At 45.4% G+C, this 18229-nt stretch overlaps 1 protein-coding gene across 5 annotated transcripts in view; it reads right to left on the reverse strand.

The window, feature by feature from the left end:
* Positions 1 to 10347: 10347 nt before the first annotated feature.
* Positions 10348 to 18229, reverse strand: part of NPHP4 (nephrocystin 4) — a 103190-nt gene continuing 95308 nt past the window's right edge. For all 5 annotated transcript variants that reach the window (XM_054008906.1, XM_054008905.1, XM_054008904.1 and 2 more), the window contains 4 exons: positions 17611 to 17782; positions 14172 to 14351; positions 11580 to 11723; positions 10348 to 10998 (listed from right to left, as the gene is read on the reverse strand). In XM_054008906.1, coding sequence (XP_053864881.1) covers positions 10858 to 10998; positions 11580 to 11723; positions 14172 to 14351; positions 17611 to 17782 — 637 coding nt within the window. In that variant the 3' untranslated portion in view covers positions 10348 to 10857. The remainder of the gene's footprint in view (positions 10999 to 11579; positions 11724 to 14171; positions 14352 to 17610; positions 17783 to 18229) is intronic.

An 18229-nucleotide genomic window follows, 5' to 3' on the forward strand; every position in this document is an offset into this window, starting at 1 on the left:
AGCTGCTGTTTGTCGGCGGGAGACAGCTCTCCCACCGACAAAAAAACTTCCACCCCCAACGAGCAGCAGCGGCTTTGTCGGCAGGAGAGTGCTCCTGCTGACAAAGCGCTGTACACACCAGCGCTTTTCGTCAGTCAAACTTTTGTCGTTCAGGGTGTGTGTGTTTTTTAACACCTCTGAACGACAAAAGTTTTGCTGACGAAGTTCCAGTGTAGACAACGCCTATGTCTCGGTGATGGCCCATTCCATCAGGAGGGAGTTATTGCCCCGCCCTGGTGAGCTGGGGATGGAATGCAAGGCTCAGTCCTCCAACCTTGCTCCATCCCAAGACTTTCAATAGAAAACCATGCGAGAGAACTGCAAACAATCAAAACCACTTGGAGGTAAGAAAGGAAGGTTACAAGAGGCAGAGAATGGCCCTGCCTATGAATAAAGACAAAAGGACTATTTTAGTATAACGCGGCATGGGGAAAGGCACTCCATATCCTGTCACCGAGGAGACGTCTTGGGGAGCAGGAATGATCTCATGACATAGTGGTTCCTGGGAAGCCAGCCAGCTCTGCAACAGACTGAACTTTGGTGGGGGAGGGGAGGAGGACGAGGGGGAACCTTTTTTAGTAGATAAGAAAGGGGACTATTAATAGGAAAACCAGATTTGTGTTTTATCATTTTGTTTTGTATTGTAACCATTTATTTCCACTATTTTCTTGTTTCTAGTTAACTCCCATTCTTTCTTAAATAAACCTACTTTGGTTTTAATAGAAGTGCTCACAGGTGCTGTGTGGTTTTAGAAGAGTGGTAATTTAAGGTACAATGAGTAAACCGGGGCACATGGCTCCCTGGATGGCAGAGGATCTGGGATTTCTGTGAGTCGTCAGTGGCAGGGGCTGGCTATCCCAGGGGAATCCCAGGGTGCATCTGTTGATAGCCTGCAAGGCAAAGACAGGGCTGGCATAGCCCAGAAGAGAGTGGCTGATGGGCTGGCAGTGACGGGGCTGGCACCCAGCTACCACAAACAAGAGGCAGGCAGATGACTTGGCTGCCCTGCGAACTGTCCCAGCGCCTGCTTGTTCTTTCACATGTCTAGCGTCGGGGGGTGTGTGTGTGTGTGTGTGAGACTGACTCAGAGTTGATGCTGGAAGCCGGGGAGGAGGATCCCATTCCATTCACACTTCGTCTCTAAAGGCTCAGGTGGGGCAAACCTCAAACACATGGGTGGGTTTGTTTGGTCCCAGCGACTTCCCCCACCCTCCTGAGACTCTGTATGGACTTTCCCCGCTGGCCTTTGTACAGTGCAAACTCCTGCTTACAGGCAGGGGACTGAAGCTCCGTTCGAATTCCTTTCCCTTCAGTCTCTGAGCTGAAAGGGGCACTTGGGCAGCATGAAGACACGCTGCTTTTTCCACTAAAAGCTGCCTCTGCCCTTGACTCGGTGCCTCACCCCTGCAGAGAAACACATTACTCCAGAGCAGTGTTGTTTCAAGGTTGATGATTCACAATGAACCCCAAGTCACACCTCAGCTGGGGGATGACTGACAAGCAGAGGTTTGCTTTTTTTATCCACAGCCTTCTGCCAGATGCGCTTTCCATCCATCAGACGTGACAGAACTGTCTGACACTGCGCGCAATCCCAGGGACCATTCCGAGAGCTGAAAAGCAATACATCCCTTTTACCGAACAGAGACAAAGGAAGGGGCACAGCCGGGTTTGGGCAGCCAGGTTTGTGCCCACCATCAGTGTCTGCTCTACTGTGACCTAATGGAATGTGCGTTTCTAGTGCAGGCGTCACAGTAGCATAGGCAGAATGTAAATGCCTCCGTGCTTTTAGCTCTCTGCAGTCGTACAGTTTCGCACAAATGTTTGCTGTTGTACAGGGTTTTTTCACCCTTTGATTTTCAATGAAGCAAGTGCCCCCACTCCAGGATGGAATAATACACAAAATGCACCACACACACGCAAACACACATGGGCTAGTGAAGCTAGAGTTCTGGAGGACATCAAGCAAATCCACCAGGTACCGCACAAAGTCCATCATGGGGCATGGCCCTTTGATTCCGATCCAAGAAAGGCCATGGCAAAGCTGCTGACTGATGGTCACCCTGTAGAGTGCTTTGAAATGAAAAGGTCTAAACAAACAGTAAAAGGAGGAAGGACAGTCAGGAGGGTCAGTTTCATGTCCCCCCATTTTACAGATTGGGAGATTAGGACCAGCGGCTTGCCCAAGGCATCACAGAGGCAGAACTAACATCCTGGACTCCTGACCCCAAGTCCTCTGCCTTAGCCACAAGGCCATCCTTAACTAGGAAAGGGATTTCAGTGTAAAGAGGATGGAGCTGTTGTAAATTAGAGGAAAACACCATTTAAAATTAAAATATTTTCAAATACCTCTACAATGTCTAAATAGGGGCAACCACAGGATTAAATCCTTATCACAGAGACATCAAAGAGTCGGATCTGCTACTTCCCGGCTTTCACTTTGCTCCATTTAGCTAAAAATGGCATTTTATTAAAAGGGAGAGGGGAAAGGCTGATGAAAATGATAAGTTAACTTTGAAAGATGGGCTGCCTTTGTCTGCCATAAGAATGCCACAGCTTAAAGCATCTTATCTGGGGAAGATTCAAGTGCTGTGTCTGCATTCAGTCTGACATGAATGCAATGGGAGCTTTCAAATGCAAATTGCAGACTCACTTTAGAGACTACAATGTGTGAAATGAGGCTCCTCACAAAAGAGAGGAGAAACATTTAAAATTTAAAAAAAAAGCAACAATAATACAGCAAACACTGTGGACCTCATTCCTTTCCGCATCTGTGCCCCTTTAACCAGCTCAGCAAAGAGAGGAATTGACTGTGCTTCCTTGAAAGGAGTGAGGGTTCTGGGCTAAAGCATCCCCCAACAGTGGGACTGGCGGTAGCCTGGACTGGCCGAGTGTAGCTACTTAAGAACATAAGTACGGCCGTACCGGGTCAGACCAAAGGTCCATCTAGCCCAGTATCCTGTCTACCAACAGTGGCCAATCCAGGTGCCCCAGAGGGAGTGAATCTAACAGGCAATGATCAAGTGATCTCTCTCCTGCCATCCATCTCCACCCTCTGACAGACAGAGGCTAGGGACACCATTCCTTATCCATCCTGGCTAATAGCCATTAATGGACTTAACCACCATGAATTTATCCAGTTCTCTTTTAAACGCTGTTATAGTCCTAGCCTTCACAACCTCCTCAGGTAAGGAGTTCCACAAGTTGACTGTGCGCTGTGTGAAGAAGAACTTCCTTGTATTTGTTTTAAACCTGCTGCCTATTAATTTCATTTGATGACCCCTAGTTCTTGTATTATGGGAATAAGTAAATAACTTTTCCTTATCCACTTTCTCCACATCACTCATGATTTTATACACCTCTATCATATCCCCCCTTAGTCTCCTCTTTTCCAAGCTGAAGAGTCCTAGCCTCTTTAATCTCTCCTCATATGGGACCCATTCCAAACCCCTAATCATTTTAGTTGCCCTTTTCTGAATCTTTTCTAGTACCAGTATATCTTTTTTGAGATGAGGAGACCACATCTGTACGCAGTATTCAAGATGAGGGCGTACCATCGATTTACATAAGGGCAATAATATAGTCTCAGTCTTATTCTCGATCCCCTTTTTAATGATTCCTAACATCCTGTTTGCTTTTTTGACTGCCTCTGCACACTGCGTGGACATTTTCAGAGAACTATCCACGATGACTCCAAGATCTTTTTCCTGACTTCTTGTAGCTAAATTAGCCCCCATCATATTGTATGTATAGTTGGGGTTATTTTTTCCAATGTGCATTACTTCACATTTATCCACATTAAATTTCATTTGCCATTTTGTTGCCCAATCACTTAGTTTTGTGAGATCTTTTTGAAGTTCATCACAGTCTGCTTTGGTCTTAACTAGCTTGAACAGTTTAGTATCATCTGCAAACTTTGCCACCTCACTGTTTACCCCTTTCTCCAGATCATTTATGAATAAGTTGAATAGGATCGGTCAGAGGACTGACCCTTGGGGAACACTACTAGTTACCCCTCTCCATTCTGAGAATTTACCATTAATTCCTACCCTTTGTTCCCTGTCTTTTAACCAGTTCTCAATCCATGAAAGGACCTTCCCTTTTATCCCATGGCAGCTTAATTTACATAAGAGCCTTTGGTGAGGGACCTTGTCAAAGGCTTTCTGGAAATCTAAGTACACTATGTCCACTGGATCCCCCTTGTCCACATGTTTGTTGACCCCTTCAAAGAATTCTAATAGATTAGTAAGACACGATTTCCCTTTACAGAAACCATGTTGACTATTGCTCAACAGTTTATGTTTTTCTTTGTGTCTGACAATTTTATTCTTAACTATTGTTTCGACTAATTTGCCCAGTACCGACTTTAGACTTACCGGTCTGTAATTGCCGGGATCACCTCTAGTGCCCTTTTTAAATATTGGCTTTACATTAGCTAACTTCCAGTCATTATGCTCTAATAAATTTGTTAGTCTCTAAGGTGCCACAAGTATTCCTGTTCTTTTTGTGGGTACAGAAGCTGATTTAAAGGACAGATTACAAACCTTAGTTAACAGTCCGCAACTTCACATTTGAGTACTTTCAGAACTCTTGGGTGAATGCCATCTGGTCCCGGTGACTTGTTAATGTTGAGTTTATCAATTAATTCCAAAACCTCCTCTCGTGACACTTCAATCCGTGACAGTTCCTCAGATTTGTCACCTACAAAAGCCAGCTCAGGTTTGGGAATCTCCCTAACATCCTCAGCCGTGAAGACTGAAGCAAAGAATCCGTTTAGTTTCTCCGCAATGACTTTATCGTCTTTAAGCGCTCCTTTTGTATCTCGATCATGGCTTGTGAGGGTCCACTTTTCCCTTCTTCCAAAGGGCAGCCTTTCCCGTGCCTCACTCTGCCACAGCCCATGAATATTTGACCTGCAGTCCCCACCCCCATTATTCCAATCATAACTATTGCTCTGTAATTAACTTAATGTTCATGAAAAGTTCCCAGAGATTTCTCCTACGACAAATGGATACAAGCCCTCAGGAACTGTCTAGGGCCACATGAACTATTGCCTTGCTCTTTACTGAACCTGCTGAAGACTGTGCTACACAACAGTGATGAGTGTCAGATTTCTATCCAAATCCGTACACAGCTGCTCTAGAAACTCACAGGTAGGATTACTGGGACCCTTCAGGCTACATCCCCTAGGTAGAACCAAGCAATTGTTGTCTTTAAACTGCTGTTCCATAGTTGCATTTCTTTGGCGTGTCCATGCAGGGAACTGGAGGAGCTTTATTGTGCTCTTAAGTAAGAATGCAGGAGTTTTTCCAGTCACTGGCTTGACTTATAATATATGCTCCAAATTCTGTTCTCACATACAGTGGTGTGACTCTGGAGTTACCCATTACAGCTAAGGCCCTGTCTTGCTATAACATAGCTCATTGGGCTGGGACTATGTTATCTCATGTAAGAGGCAGCTTGCTTTTCTGGGCCGACAGAACGGATCCAAGGAGTTTGCTGCTGTGAACCCTTGAGGTCCAAAACAAAACCTGACATCACTGTTTATGACACTACAGCCTCCGAAAAGAGAGATGTGCGTAGTTAAGATGTGCTTGGCAATCTGGATTTCTAGCAAGAGGAGCCCAGAAAGCCAAAAAGATAAGGGATTTGCTTTTCATGAGGCCAATCAAGGCAGCAAATTAGCACTGTTCAGTATTGTACAGTGAAACATATCAATGAGCAAGCTTAATCAAATCCATTGTGGAGTGTGCGTAACAGGTAGAACTGCCAAAGGGGTTTCTGTGGGGGTGAAAATATAGAAGTTTGAAAATTACAGGCTGACAGGTTTGGAAGCAATTAAGGTAATAGGAGGCAAAGTGCTTAGCTTACCCATCTATCCATGGGGGAGGATTAGGGTGAAAAATGTTGGTGCTGCATACAGAATGTTCCCAAATGCTGCTGTTCTGGTGAAGTATTTCAGGACCAGCTCTGACAGGTTTTTAGATATTAGTGTCCTCTACAGACGTTGCAGGTGTTCAGATCTGTGCAAATTCTCAACTTTCTTATCACACTGTATTGCAGAAAGTACAGAAGTTCTGCACTGCAGAACCGTTGTGCCTCAGTTTCCCTGTAAAAATGGAGGCAGTAATACTGACCTATAACACAGTGGATTATAGGGCTGAATGTTTGCAATTCCATATGCCTTGCATTTGAAGATCTAAAAGTGCTTTACAAAGTATTATTGTCCTGGACCAGAAATCTACAAGGAAGAATGTTTGCGGTGTATTTTTAAGCTGTACAAAAACAGAAAGCACAGCAGATCTAACAAAAAGCTCTTCCCGCATGCTTGAAAATTTATCTAAAACTTTCCAGAAATGAGGATGCTGGTTTGAAGTCTACTCAGTATTACCCATTAACACACCATAATCCACATCTAGAGCTGATTGGGAAAATGCAGACAAATTTTGCAAAAACTTTTCATAATTTTTCACAGAAATAATCATCAACTATGACCCCAAATGGAAACAGCAACCAGATTTTCATCCACTGTGACCTATACAAATATAATTTATTTGTTTGTTTGTTTTTGTTTAAATCCTGCTAAAAGTAATGTGGGATCTTTTTCGCAGCCCGGCTTCGACAGTCCTCCAAAATGAATTAGACCTAATGCAAAGAGAATTCAGATCTTCTGCTCAAAATGGGTTGTTGAAAACCTCTGCATGTGTTTTTTCTATACACTGTCTGTCCTTCACAGTTCTGTATTCGGTTTGTCCTTCATTTTTTTTCCCCACTGTGCTGTCTGCATGCAGCATTCACACAGCGTTGTCACAGTGCAGTATCTCCTGGCAACTAGGCATTCATTCCCAATTAATTTCCATTGACAATAAGAATAGATGATCATATCTGTGCAGGTTTTATCACAATACCAGCCAGCGCTGCCCTACTGGAAACAATTAAGAGTATTTTGTCTGGTTTCCTACTAAAAATGGCTGATAATGTGAAGAACAGTGATGAGACCTGCAACAGCAGCTTCTTCATCAGTAGATTCACAGAGTTTAATGTCAGAAGAGACCCATTAAATCATCTAGTTTGACTGTATATCACGGGATTAAATTTTGCCCAGTTACCCCTGTATTGAACCCAATAATTTGTGTTTGACTAAAGCAAATCTTCCAGAAAGGCATTCAGTCTTTATTTGGAGACATCAAGAGATGTGCCTGTTTATTTACCACTTCTCTTGGTACTTGCTCCAATGGTATTAATACACAGTAATCACATCACCTCTCCATTTTCTTTTTAGATGTTAAACAGATCGAGCTCTCTAACGGTAAGGACTTTCTCCAGCCCTCGAATCATTTTTGTAGCTCTTCACTGCACCCTCTCCAATTTTTCAACATCTTTTTTACAATGTGGACACCAGAACGGGGCTCAGCATTCCAGTCGCAATACTGCTGTATCGCCTTCCGGCTCCTGCTTGCTATCCTCCTGTTCATACATTCAAGGATCACGTTAGCCCTTGTGCCAAAGCCTCGCACTGGGAGCTCGGGTTCAGTGGTTTGTCTGCAATGAGCCCTAAAGCCCTTTTGGAGTAACTGCTTTCCAGGATACAGTCCCCAACCTGTAGGTGTGGCCTTGTTCTAAGTGTGTAAATTTGCACTTGGCTGTATTCAAATACATTTTAATTGAATGGGCCTAGGTTAGTCTACGTTTTGAAGTCTATCAGTTAGCCAGTTCTTAATCCACTTACTGTGTGCCCCATTAACATTGCATGTGCTTATTTTATGCCACGCGTGTTCCCCACCAGGCCCAATGACTTTACCAAGTGCAGGGAAGGTTGTCAGATCCCAAAGCAAAGCTGAGACTTATGTCTTGTGGAAAATGCTCCTGTTAGAACATACGAGATTCAGCCAAGCACAAGCATGGAGAAAACAAGAGAACACAATCCCTGTTCTTGCCCTTTGGGTGTGTCTGATGCTGGATACTCAGTCTTTCCCATGCCCCACTTTGGCTTGGGCAGGGGGGGAAGGTTGATGGAAAGTAAGGGTGAGACATGCCCTGCACGAATGACTCTTTCATGCTGTAACATGGCGCCAGTGATTAGGACAGTGCCACAGGCTCAACTGGCTCCTTGTCAGTCCAAGCAGGATTCGGCACCAGCCCCCCCGCTCCAGTCAGTCAAAGGCCCTTTCCCCCTCCGCACCCTCCCTCAAGGCAATGCCTTCCTCAGACCCACCTGCGAGCTGAGACTTGCGAGGTTGCTATTTCTGCCCTGGCACCAAGAGAAATGGGATTCGGAGCCTGATCTGCCCAGCCGGCCTTGCCCACCCGGCTTTCGATGCAATCTGCTTTGTACTTTCCCTGTTCCCGTTTCGGTGCCCTCCGCAGAGGACTAGCTCTGCGGCCGGCTCACTGCTGGCAAGAGCGCCCCCTGGAGCCTGCTTTACACTTACACTGTGGTTTCTCAGTGCTTGGTTACACGGCTGGTTTCAAACTGAAGCCATAAAACATGGTGGAGACCCAAAAATATAGAAGAGAACTTTGTTCCTTCCTCTTCCCAGTGGTTTTCCTGAGATTGCAGCACACCTCTCCCCAGGCCCTTTGCTCTAGGGTCATGCTCCACTACATTATTATTTGTTGTTATTGGTACTGGGGGAGCCCCCAGGAGCCCCAGTCATGGAACTGCACCCCACTATGCCCAGCACTCTACAAACACAGTCCCTGCCCCAAAATTATTTATCTGCATCGGGTATCTACACAGCACCAATTCCCATACCGCACTGAGATACCATCTCCTGCTGTACGTGGCCATGGCCCTATAAGATAGGTAGAAGACATCAAACAGAGCCCAGCCCCAAAGATCTTGTGATTTGTTAGTATGAGGCCCCATAAATGCGCAAGGTGCCCCATCAAAAGGTCAAGAGACAGTCCCTATCAAACAGCATATAATCTAGAGCCTTGAACCTGCTCTCATGGCAAGTAACTCTAGTGAGTTCACCAGGGCTACTCCTGATTCACGCCGGTCTAACTGAAGCCAGGTCAATACTACAGACCTAATCGGTATAACGACGTTGCTCAGAGATATGAAAAATCCACACCCGTGAGCGATGTAGTTACACTGACCTAACCCCTCACGTAGACATCGCTATGGTGACAGGAGAGCTTCTTCCACAGCCATAGCTACCGCCTCTCGGGGAGGTGGATTAACTGCGCTGATGGGAGAAGCTCTCCTTTCAGCATAGGAGCATCTTCACTACAGCGCTACCGCAGCATACCTGCACCAGAGCAGCTGCGCCGTTGTAGCGCTGTACATGAAGACGAGCCCTAAGGAGAGAATAAGGCCTAGGTTAGGTATGGTATATGGCGGGGAGATATGGCCTTAGGCAAGGTGTGGCACCTTGCCTGATGCTATGTTGACCAATGGGGATGAGGGAGCATGAATTGTTGGCATAGACTCCAGAGGCAAAAGGCAATACAATATTGGAGAGGAGCAACCTATAACACTGAGGTTATCCCCAGATACTGCCCTGTCATGTGCCTGAGTGTTCTGACGGGACAATCCCAGCAGGTGAAAAGGTAGTTCCTCTTCATGGCCTCCCTGCTGAGACTGTCAGCAAGGGGTCTACCTGTGAGGCTGTATCTGTGCACTGGGAAATGGATGGAGACTACCCACTCGTTTCACATAAGCCACTGCAAATTCATCACCCACTCGTCTACCACTCCCTCGCCTGCGGCTGAGCCAGTGCCCTAGATGCGATCTTCTCCATTTTCAACCTTCTCCATCAACTCCCTTTGACTTGATTTTTAATATTAAACAGAGTTAGCCCAATTCTATCCCTTGGCCTGTGGCAAGGGTCCCCTACCCTGAAACCGATACCAATTTGGATGCTGTGTGCTCATAGATTAAATGAAATTCCGGTGTCAGACAATTTTGACATCTCTAGTACTCACCTTTAGAAGAGATTATCTTCTGTCAATTCAAACAATGCACAAGCTCCGAGCTGACTGAGTGATTTGAAATCACACAGAACCTGCTGAGCCTTTCTAGCCTCTGGGACAGTTCATAGAAATGCAGGTGATGGGCTGGATTGTGGAGAGCTTCTGATCTGTCATTTAAAGGGATTAGCGAGAGGAAGGGCAACCCAGATGCTTGCACCAGCATGCAATGGGGAGCTACTGGCAAACAGAAGCCTTGGAACAGAAAACTCTATGCTGCACTCCGTGGGTTCTGTGCAACAATTTAGATGAACTGGAATGAGTAAAGTACCATAAAATTGTCATCTTTGTGTACAAAACTCAGTTAAAAAAAACAAAATACTTTAAACACACATATTCTGGAAATGCAGCTTTTTAAAATCTGTTAAAAAAAGAATTAAAAAAATAAAAATCCAAACAAGCGCACGGCCCACCAAAGGAGAACAGAAATAGTGACAATCGTCTGGACCGTGGCATATGGTATAAATATATAGGGATTAATTTACCATTTTAAGTAGAACAAATATGGCTGTTACATCACTGGAGGTCATGTTAGTGTGCCAAGAATTCAGTCAGACAATAAATCATAGTGACTTGGCCATGGCTTGATTAGATAGAGGCAAACTGCAAAGAGGAAGGAGAAACATCCTGCCAGCATGTGGGCTAGGTTCACAGAGCAGCTCAATCAGTTTTCTGTCTACAAACAAACGTGGTCGAGGAAATTCAGAATCAGGAAATCTATGGAGGGAAAAGTCTCTAAAGCGGATAACAACAGGACTCTGTCTCTTGGTAGGTGGAGTAAGATGAAAGCTTCAACAGATGCTCCAGGAACACATCATTCTATTGACCTCCGGCAAAGTCTCCTCTTTACTGATAGGCAACCTTCACACAGAAGGTTTCTTCATTCTTGTCTTCGTGGTCATTGATATAAATCAGAATCTCCTCCTCCCCGGTGCTCTGGCTTGGTGCAAACCGCAAGCCAATCGTGTACATCTCCCCTCCTCCAATCTGCAAAAAGAGTGAGATGACAGCGCTAAACATCTCCATTCTTCCTACGCCAACACGGCTCGCACTAGCACTCACGTGTGCATTTGGCACCAAGCTGCAAGAGGGGTCTGTCAGCTGACAAAACAGGCATGGGAGGTGTGCCCGACAGTAACACGTAACATGTCCCGGTGTCAGACATCCCAACCCACTGAGTTCACACAGCACCACCCCTTCCCTAGCAAACCCTTACAGAGCACAAAAGAAGTCTGAAGTTTTCAAACCGTATGAAGCTTACTCATCTATTTCCAATTTCCCTGAGCAAATGGTGCCGTTTCGCTGTGAGTGGAACATGCATTCTAGGATTCATGGTAAAAACCAAATGATGGACCACAACAGACCACGACATGCAGAAAAACATTCTCGGAGTGATTTTCAAACGTGTTCGCCTCCCAGAACTCCTACTGAAGTCAATAGGTGCAGCCACTGGGCATTGGAGAAAATCATTAACTTTGGAAAACCTTTGAGGATTGAAAACCAGAGAGACAGGCAGGCCTACTGCAAGGGTATCTGAGCTTCTCCCGCCACTCTGTTTGGTTTGCTACCTCAAAGGAATCCTCCTTGAACTGCAGCAGGTCAGCTCGGTTGGTATGCAGGAAGTACATCCTCCTGGAGGGATATGGGTTCGTGTATGTGATCCGCTTGTTGGAGCCTTTCCCTCCGCCGGCAGGGAGTGTTATTTCAAATGCCTGTGGTTACATATAAGAAATCACAGCGTTGTCATTTCAGTTCTGACACAGGCCAAGTCTGAGTAAAAGCACAATAGTAAGCACCCCCAGGAAGATTTCCCTTTATTCTGGAGTCACTACCAAAATGTTCAGTACATTTGCAGAGAGTAAGAACTACTTTATGGAACCCAGCAATGAGTTATTAGAACATGGAAGCGAAGTGATTATGACCCAATCTCAGATACTGTTCAGGCCATTTATGGAAGAAATAACAGAGACATCTTCTGTTCTTGCTGCCAGGCATATAGACTAGAAGATCCGAAAGGAGCTATCCAGTCCGCACTAGCTATCGTTCTAAGGCTAACTGTGGATTCAAATCTCCTAGGACCATGTTCATAGGAACAAGAGGAGGTGGGTCCAAAGTACTCAAGGCTGGCCTGAATCTGCTCCCACCGAAGGCAGTGGTCGAACTCTCATTAGGCCAAGGCTCAGTGTTTTTGAAAATCCCTTTCAAAATGTTTTGACCAGAAACTTTAAGGGATGTCTTCAGGCTACCCCGATCAGCCCCCTCTCTCCCCACTGCACACCCCATGGCGATGGTGTCTGTGCTGGTTGCAATACCTTGTGTCTGTTCATTAGTGCTGGTCAGAGGAACTTTTCTTCCTCAGTGGATCCTTTGTTAGGCTATTCCCAATGGGTGTGCCAGAGAGAGCCCACTTGAAACCCTTTATTGAAGGCTAAAGTGCTGCATAGGCCTTGAACGGGGGAAACTTTCACTTACTCTGAACACATTAGTTCCCTCACCTCCCCCGGCTTTCCCCTCAGCTCCCAGGCAGCTCCCCCAGCCTGAATTCTGCAGTGAGTCTTTCGTATATAGGGGATTATTAGCCTGAATGACAAGGGACTCAGCTGGGATCATAGCCAGGCTCCTTCGCCAGCTAGTTAGCTAATTTATTTCCATTAGGACAACCATGGTGCTAATTCCCTCACACGGCATACGGGAGTGGTTCTGTCGTTACGAGGGAAGTGTAGCAGTGCTGTACTGTTGCGCTTAACTTCCCCCAATATGGAGTATTTCAGGGAAACATTTAAAACTGAACAGTAGTTAAATGGGAAATCCAATTTACTACTTTGGCCTGAAATCCCAGAGCAGACTGGAGTCAGCGCTAATAGGAAATACCCCTGCTGTGACTGACTTTCAGAATGGGGGCTCTACGGATGGAGCTACCTTCAAAACAGAGGCCAAACATGATTTTCTGATGGTTTGCAATGGGATTGTTCACAGGCTGAAAGTTAAGCACATGCTTAAGTGCATCCTAGATCCAGGTCACAGTGCCCAGCACGATGTAACCCATAACATACAGCAGGTTCTCTCTAAATCCTCTATGATATATTCTGACTACAAGAGCTACCCACAACTGTTACCATAGACACACATGCCACTACAGCCCTGATTCTGGAAAGCACTTAAACGTGTGCATAAAGTCCCGCTGACTTCAGTGGCAGTTAAGCACGTGCTTTCCTGAATTGGCATGGATTTGTGCTTCGGTGCTTTCCTGACCTGGGGCCTGTATACATAAAATCGGGAGAAGGAGTAGTATTTATGTACAAAGGGAAAAACCACTAGTGCTTCCTCTGGTTATACCCAGGACCATATCTAAAGCAGCTGTCCAGACAAAGTAATATAAAGTTATTATTATAATTCCTATGGCAATTTGATTGTATATGGCATGTGAAGGCAGTTACTTTGGGGCTAGTTGCTGTTAAAAATATTACTACTTTAAAGTGATTAATTCAAAGAATAAAGTGGTTTTGTCACTATCTGTTCCAGATGTTTAGGAATCAGTTTTATGATCCTATAATCTATTCCTGGTGAAGGGAAGAGTCTTTCAAGGTTGAAAAGACTGCAAAGAAAGAAAAACACTGTCCAAAGAATAATTTTAAAAAATCAAAATGTTCTACACACATTCTGGAGTTCTAACAACACGGGACAATAGTCTTGTCCTTCCTGTACAATGGATGATTTGGAAGTTTTTCATACTCAATGCAAGGGACTGATTTCTGACGAGAAGTGGTGGCTAAAGGCTATGGTGATGGGTGACAGAGATAGACAGTAAATAGATAGCTATGGATGGTAGTGACCGTTCCGGTAAAACTAGTCCGCTCACTTTGCACGCAGGGCAGTTCCATCTTTGGCAAATAAGATTTAACTAGCAGCTAACAGCCCATGCTGTCGCACAGGGTAATTTGTAGAGTCAACATGGCTGAGAACTTAAAAATTTGATGGTAACAGACCACAAATCCCAGTGATGACTGAATCTGGCGACATTCTAAACAAAAAGAGCTCTCAGCCATGCTTGTAGCTGTTTCCATCACTTCACACTGACTCAACAGACATTCTAGGCTTACGAGTGACACACAGACAGAGTGACCTGCCTGGAATGTTGTTATATGGGTGCAACCAGGTACCTTGGAAATGACAGGCTGTCGGCAGGAGACACACACCAGCCAGGACGAAACAAGCTGGTGGTACTCCACATCCACCAGATTGAGGTAAACAAATCTGCTGCCAGCTTTCTGAGGCCTCACGCCGATATGCAGGTCCTGCACCCCGTTCGGAGGGAGAATAAACACGCCTTTGGGATCCACCTACAGGAAACGAGCAAAATGGAAACAGGCAGGAATGCCCACAACTTAGTGCAGCAACCAAGCTGTAGGATCACAAATTCTACACATGTCGATAGGGCCTCTCTGCCTCTCAGGAAAGACAATGAAAAGGTTTAATTAGAATCCCCAAATGATGTATCTCTCGGGTCCTGGGAATTAGGTCTCAATCTGGTACATTCCAGCTCAAAATGTTTTATATTAAAAATGCAAGAAAATCAGAATTGTCTAGATGAAAATGAAAGATGGTATCAGGGATGGTCAAAGTTATCAGCACTGTTAATATAACATGTTATTGGGATAGTCTCAGCATGAGAGACAGTGGAGGAGAAATTAACCCAAACTTTTACATGTGCCATGAAAGATCTTTTTAGAGGCACCAACCTGGTGTCCTTTGATCAAGTCAGAAGGGAAGCTAATCTACTGTGCCTTCTAGACGGCAGTTTGGAATATAAATTAGACACTGATCAAATGTCGAGAAATGTGTGTTTCTGAGAAGGAAATTAAAGCTGGCTGCATTAATAAACTAGACTCTAACTTCATTGTCAAATCACTGTCTGAGTTGCACATTCAGAATCTGTCTGCAGAGGACCTTTGCTTAGCAGAAAGAATTTCAATAACAAAAATGTAGTTAGCAACATCTAGAGTGCTCATCTCAGCTAGAAATGTTAACCCTGTTACTGCCCTGTGGATGCCTGATGCAGGATCAAAAAAATGCTTTCAATAGAGTGCTATACATTGAAGGTTATACTTGAGGCATGAGATGCCATGTGCAAAACAGATGGTCTCTGAATATATTTGGTTTTGTTGAGTTATGTACTTTAATGTTACAGCCATCATTTTTATTTTATACACACACACGGCAAAGATAGTTCTGGCATTTTCTGTTTTACTTAAAAATTCTTTTCTGAGAGCCCTATCAATATGATATCGACTACCAGAATACCGTCTGATTAGCTAGAAGGAAAGTTATTTGTAGAGCTGGAACTTCCTACTTGAAGTGGAAAAGATACTTTGAAATATCAGAGTAACAGACACTTTCATTTTAGGTGCCAAACAGATTTATGAATCAGATAAAAGACCCATGTGACATTACACAGCAAACAAGGGGGGAGGGGGTGTTTAATCTCCTGAGAGAGGCCCCAGAGCCTTATCTGACAGGGTCTAATGCTTTCCTCAACTGCTGACAAGCTCAGCTTCTTCACATTAGCATGATATTCATACTCCGAAAAGGGAGATGCTTATCAACCTGCTCTAGGAAGGAGAGTCTGGAGCTAGTCCTTAGAGTTCAATGAAAACCATTTGCTAAGGCCGTCAAAAAGAAACCTGATTCACTTAGCACAGGCACAAGTTGTGAGATCAAGGCCCACGTTTTCAAAATTCTGTGTGCCTCTGTCACTTGTTGGCCAGTTTTTCAGACTCACGGGGCCTGATTTTCCGAGCTGGCAAGCGCCCCAATTTCCAGCTGAGAGCAGGGCGAGTTATGGGTGCTCAACGCTTCTTAAAATCAGGCTCTAGGGGTCAAGCTAAAAGTTGGAACAGCCATAATTAGTGGACACTTTGATAATTTGGTCCTGAACTAATAACATTGATGGAGCCAAGCTCAAGGAGTGTCAAGAGGGTTTGGAAGAGGCCAGTCTAAAGGCAAAGCAGCGTCTATGTAAAATCTGAACAGAGTTTGATGTGCACGGTCACAGCGTGGCTGGCCCCTGTGCAGTAGGCCTAGCTCCCCTCTGCCAGGACAGGAGTCCCCATTTGTCCAATGACGAGGGCAGGAGGGCAGCACGTGAATACTAATAAAGGTCAGGAAGAGGCCCAGTGAGTCAGAGCAGACTGGTTCAGTCAGGGGCAGGTTACACCAGAGGAGGTCCCAGAAGGAAGCAGAAGGTGATTCCTAGAAAATGCAGGAGATCAGCAAGCGGTGTTTGCTGGCTGGTGTGTCCCCAAGCCAGAAAGCCAGAGCTGGAGGGCTAAGGAGGGCTGAAAGCACCAGGAGGAGATGGCTGTAGGCTCTAAGCTGAAGATCTGGAGCCAGGGGCCACAGAGGGCTGAAGGCAAGGGAGCAGCAAAGGGGCTTGCCCACTGACATCTCCAGGGCCAGAACTGGACCCAGAGCAACCATGAGAGGGTCAGGGGGAATGAGGGGAGCTCCCCTGACAAGAATGTTCCCAGGAGAGAGGCTGTGGGGGTTCCCGCTGGGAAAAGAGGGTTTGCACTCTGGGTGGAAGGATGGCTGTTCTGGTACAAGGACAGGAGAGGGCTGTGCTGGAGAGCCGGGATGTGGTGAGGGACACCGGGGCTGCACTGGAGAGCTGGGATATGGTGAGGGACACTGGGGCTGCACTGGAGGGCTGGGATGTGGTGAGAGACACTGGGGCTGTATGTTACGTGTACTGGTTGAACTATGTTGGGGGAAATCTGGACTCTGGCTGTGGAACTTTTGCAATGATTTATGTACATGGGACTTTTGTAATAAACGAACCCAACAAGACCTATATTTACAGTAAGAAAGACTGTTTGGATTGTTTTGGAGGACTCTGAAAGGGGAAACTGAGGGTGCTCCAGGCAGGAGCTGCCTTCTCACAGATGCTTCCCTGCAATGTATTACAGTTTTAATTACCATTTCAGCCAACGACAGCCCAGCCCCTACGTCACACGAAGCTAACACAGAATTCAAGATGTACAACTCCCAACCATAATTCAGGTCACTGCAATGAAAGCCGCCCATTGTGGTGATTGAGCTCGCTTTGGACGCCGTCAAGGGGATTCATCTCCACACTCTGCCTCAGTGAGGACAACATTTAAACACGGATTTCTTTATTTCCTAATTTATGGAGTGGCAATGGAGTTTGTGTGTCTTTTATTATTCACATTTATAATTACGACTAAATGAATTCTAAAGAAATTATTAGTCTTCAGATAGTCTCATTAATTCTGATAATTTGCCCTCTGGGGTTTTGTACCAATGATCCTACACATGACGACTTTAATCAAAAGATAATTATAATGAAGACTTTATGGCAGTAAATTGTTCATAATTCCTAATGGGATTGGTTTCATATTGGAGGGTTATTTTCACTGGGACTGTCCATGTAAGTTCATTCATAATTATAATTGTGAAGGATTTCACTAATTTTCAGCTCACCCCTAACTACAGACTCTTCCAAATGAAGTTTCTCTTTGTGGTGGGGAAGGAAGAGAGGAATTGGCAGCAAACACTGCTGAGTCCAATGGCAGAGCCTACCTTCAGCTCCTGTGTATGCGAGGTGTAAGCTCTCACTTTCCGGATCGTTTGGGTGCCCCTGAGAACCAAGGAAAGGCGGGTCTGCTGGCCAGTTATGCAGCTAACGTCCACACGTTGCAGCGAGTGAAGGTAAAATTGCCAGATCTGAATGGGAGCAGCAAGCCAGGCGTCCCTGGAGCAGAGAGAAGAGGCGCCTGTCATGACTGTACCAAAGGAAAAGGTGACACTGGTTCAGGAGGCATTTCCAAAATGAATGAAAACATACAACTGCAGATGGGAAGGAGGAAATTGTGCTTCCGGTTCCAAAGTGTTTGCACATGCACTCACGTACACCTTCTAAAAGGCATGTACAGGAATTCCAGAGAAGACAAGTTTGGCTGAGATATACGAATCGACTTCACTCCCAGGCAACCTTACGCAGGTGAAATTTTCCAAAGCCCCTGGCTGTTTCTGGAGTTTCAGTCCCGTTGAAAGTCAAGCTGAGCTACTGCCCCAAGGCTCAGACAAGCCCAGAGGATACGCAGGGTGCACACCCCGCAGTGATCAGAGAGGGGATGGAGTGAGTATTCTCCCCACCAAGCTGTACAAGGCAACCCCACAGAGCCCAACTGTGGGGAAA

Source organism: Malaclemys terrapin, chromosome 19 (assembly GCF_027887155.1).
Source record: "Malaclemys terrapin pileata isolate rMalTer1 chromosome 19, rMalTer1.hap1, whole genome shotgun sequence".
Taxonomy (NCBI): domain Eukaryota; kingdom Metazoa; phylum Chordata; order Testudines; family Emydidae; genus Malaclemys; species Malaclemys terrapin.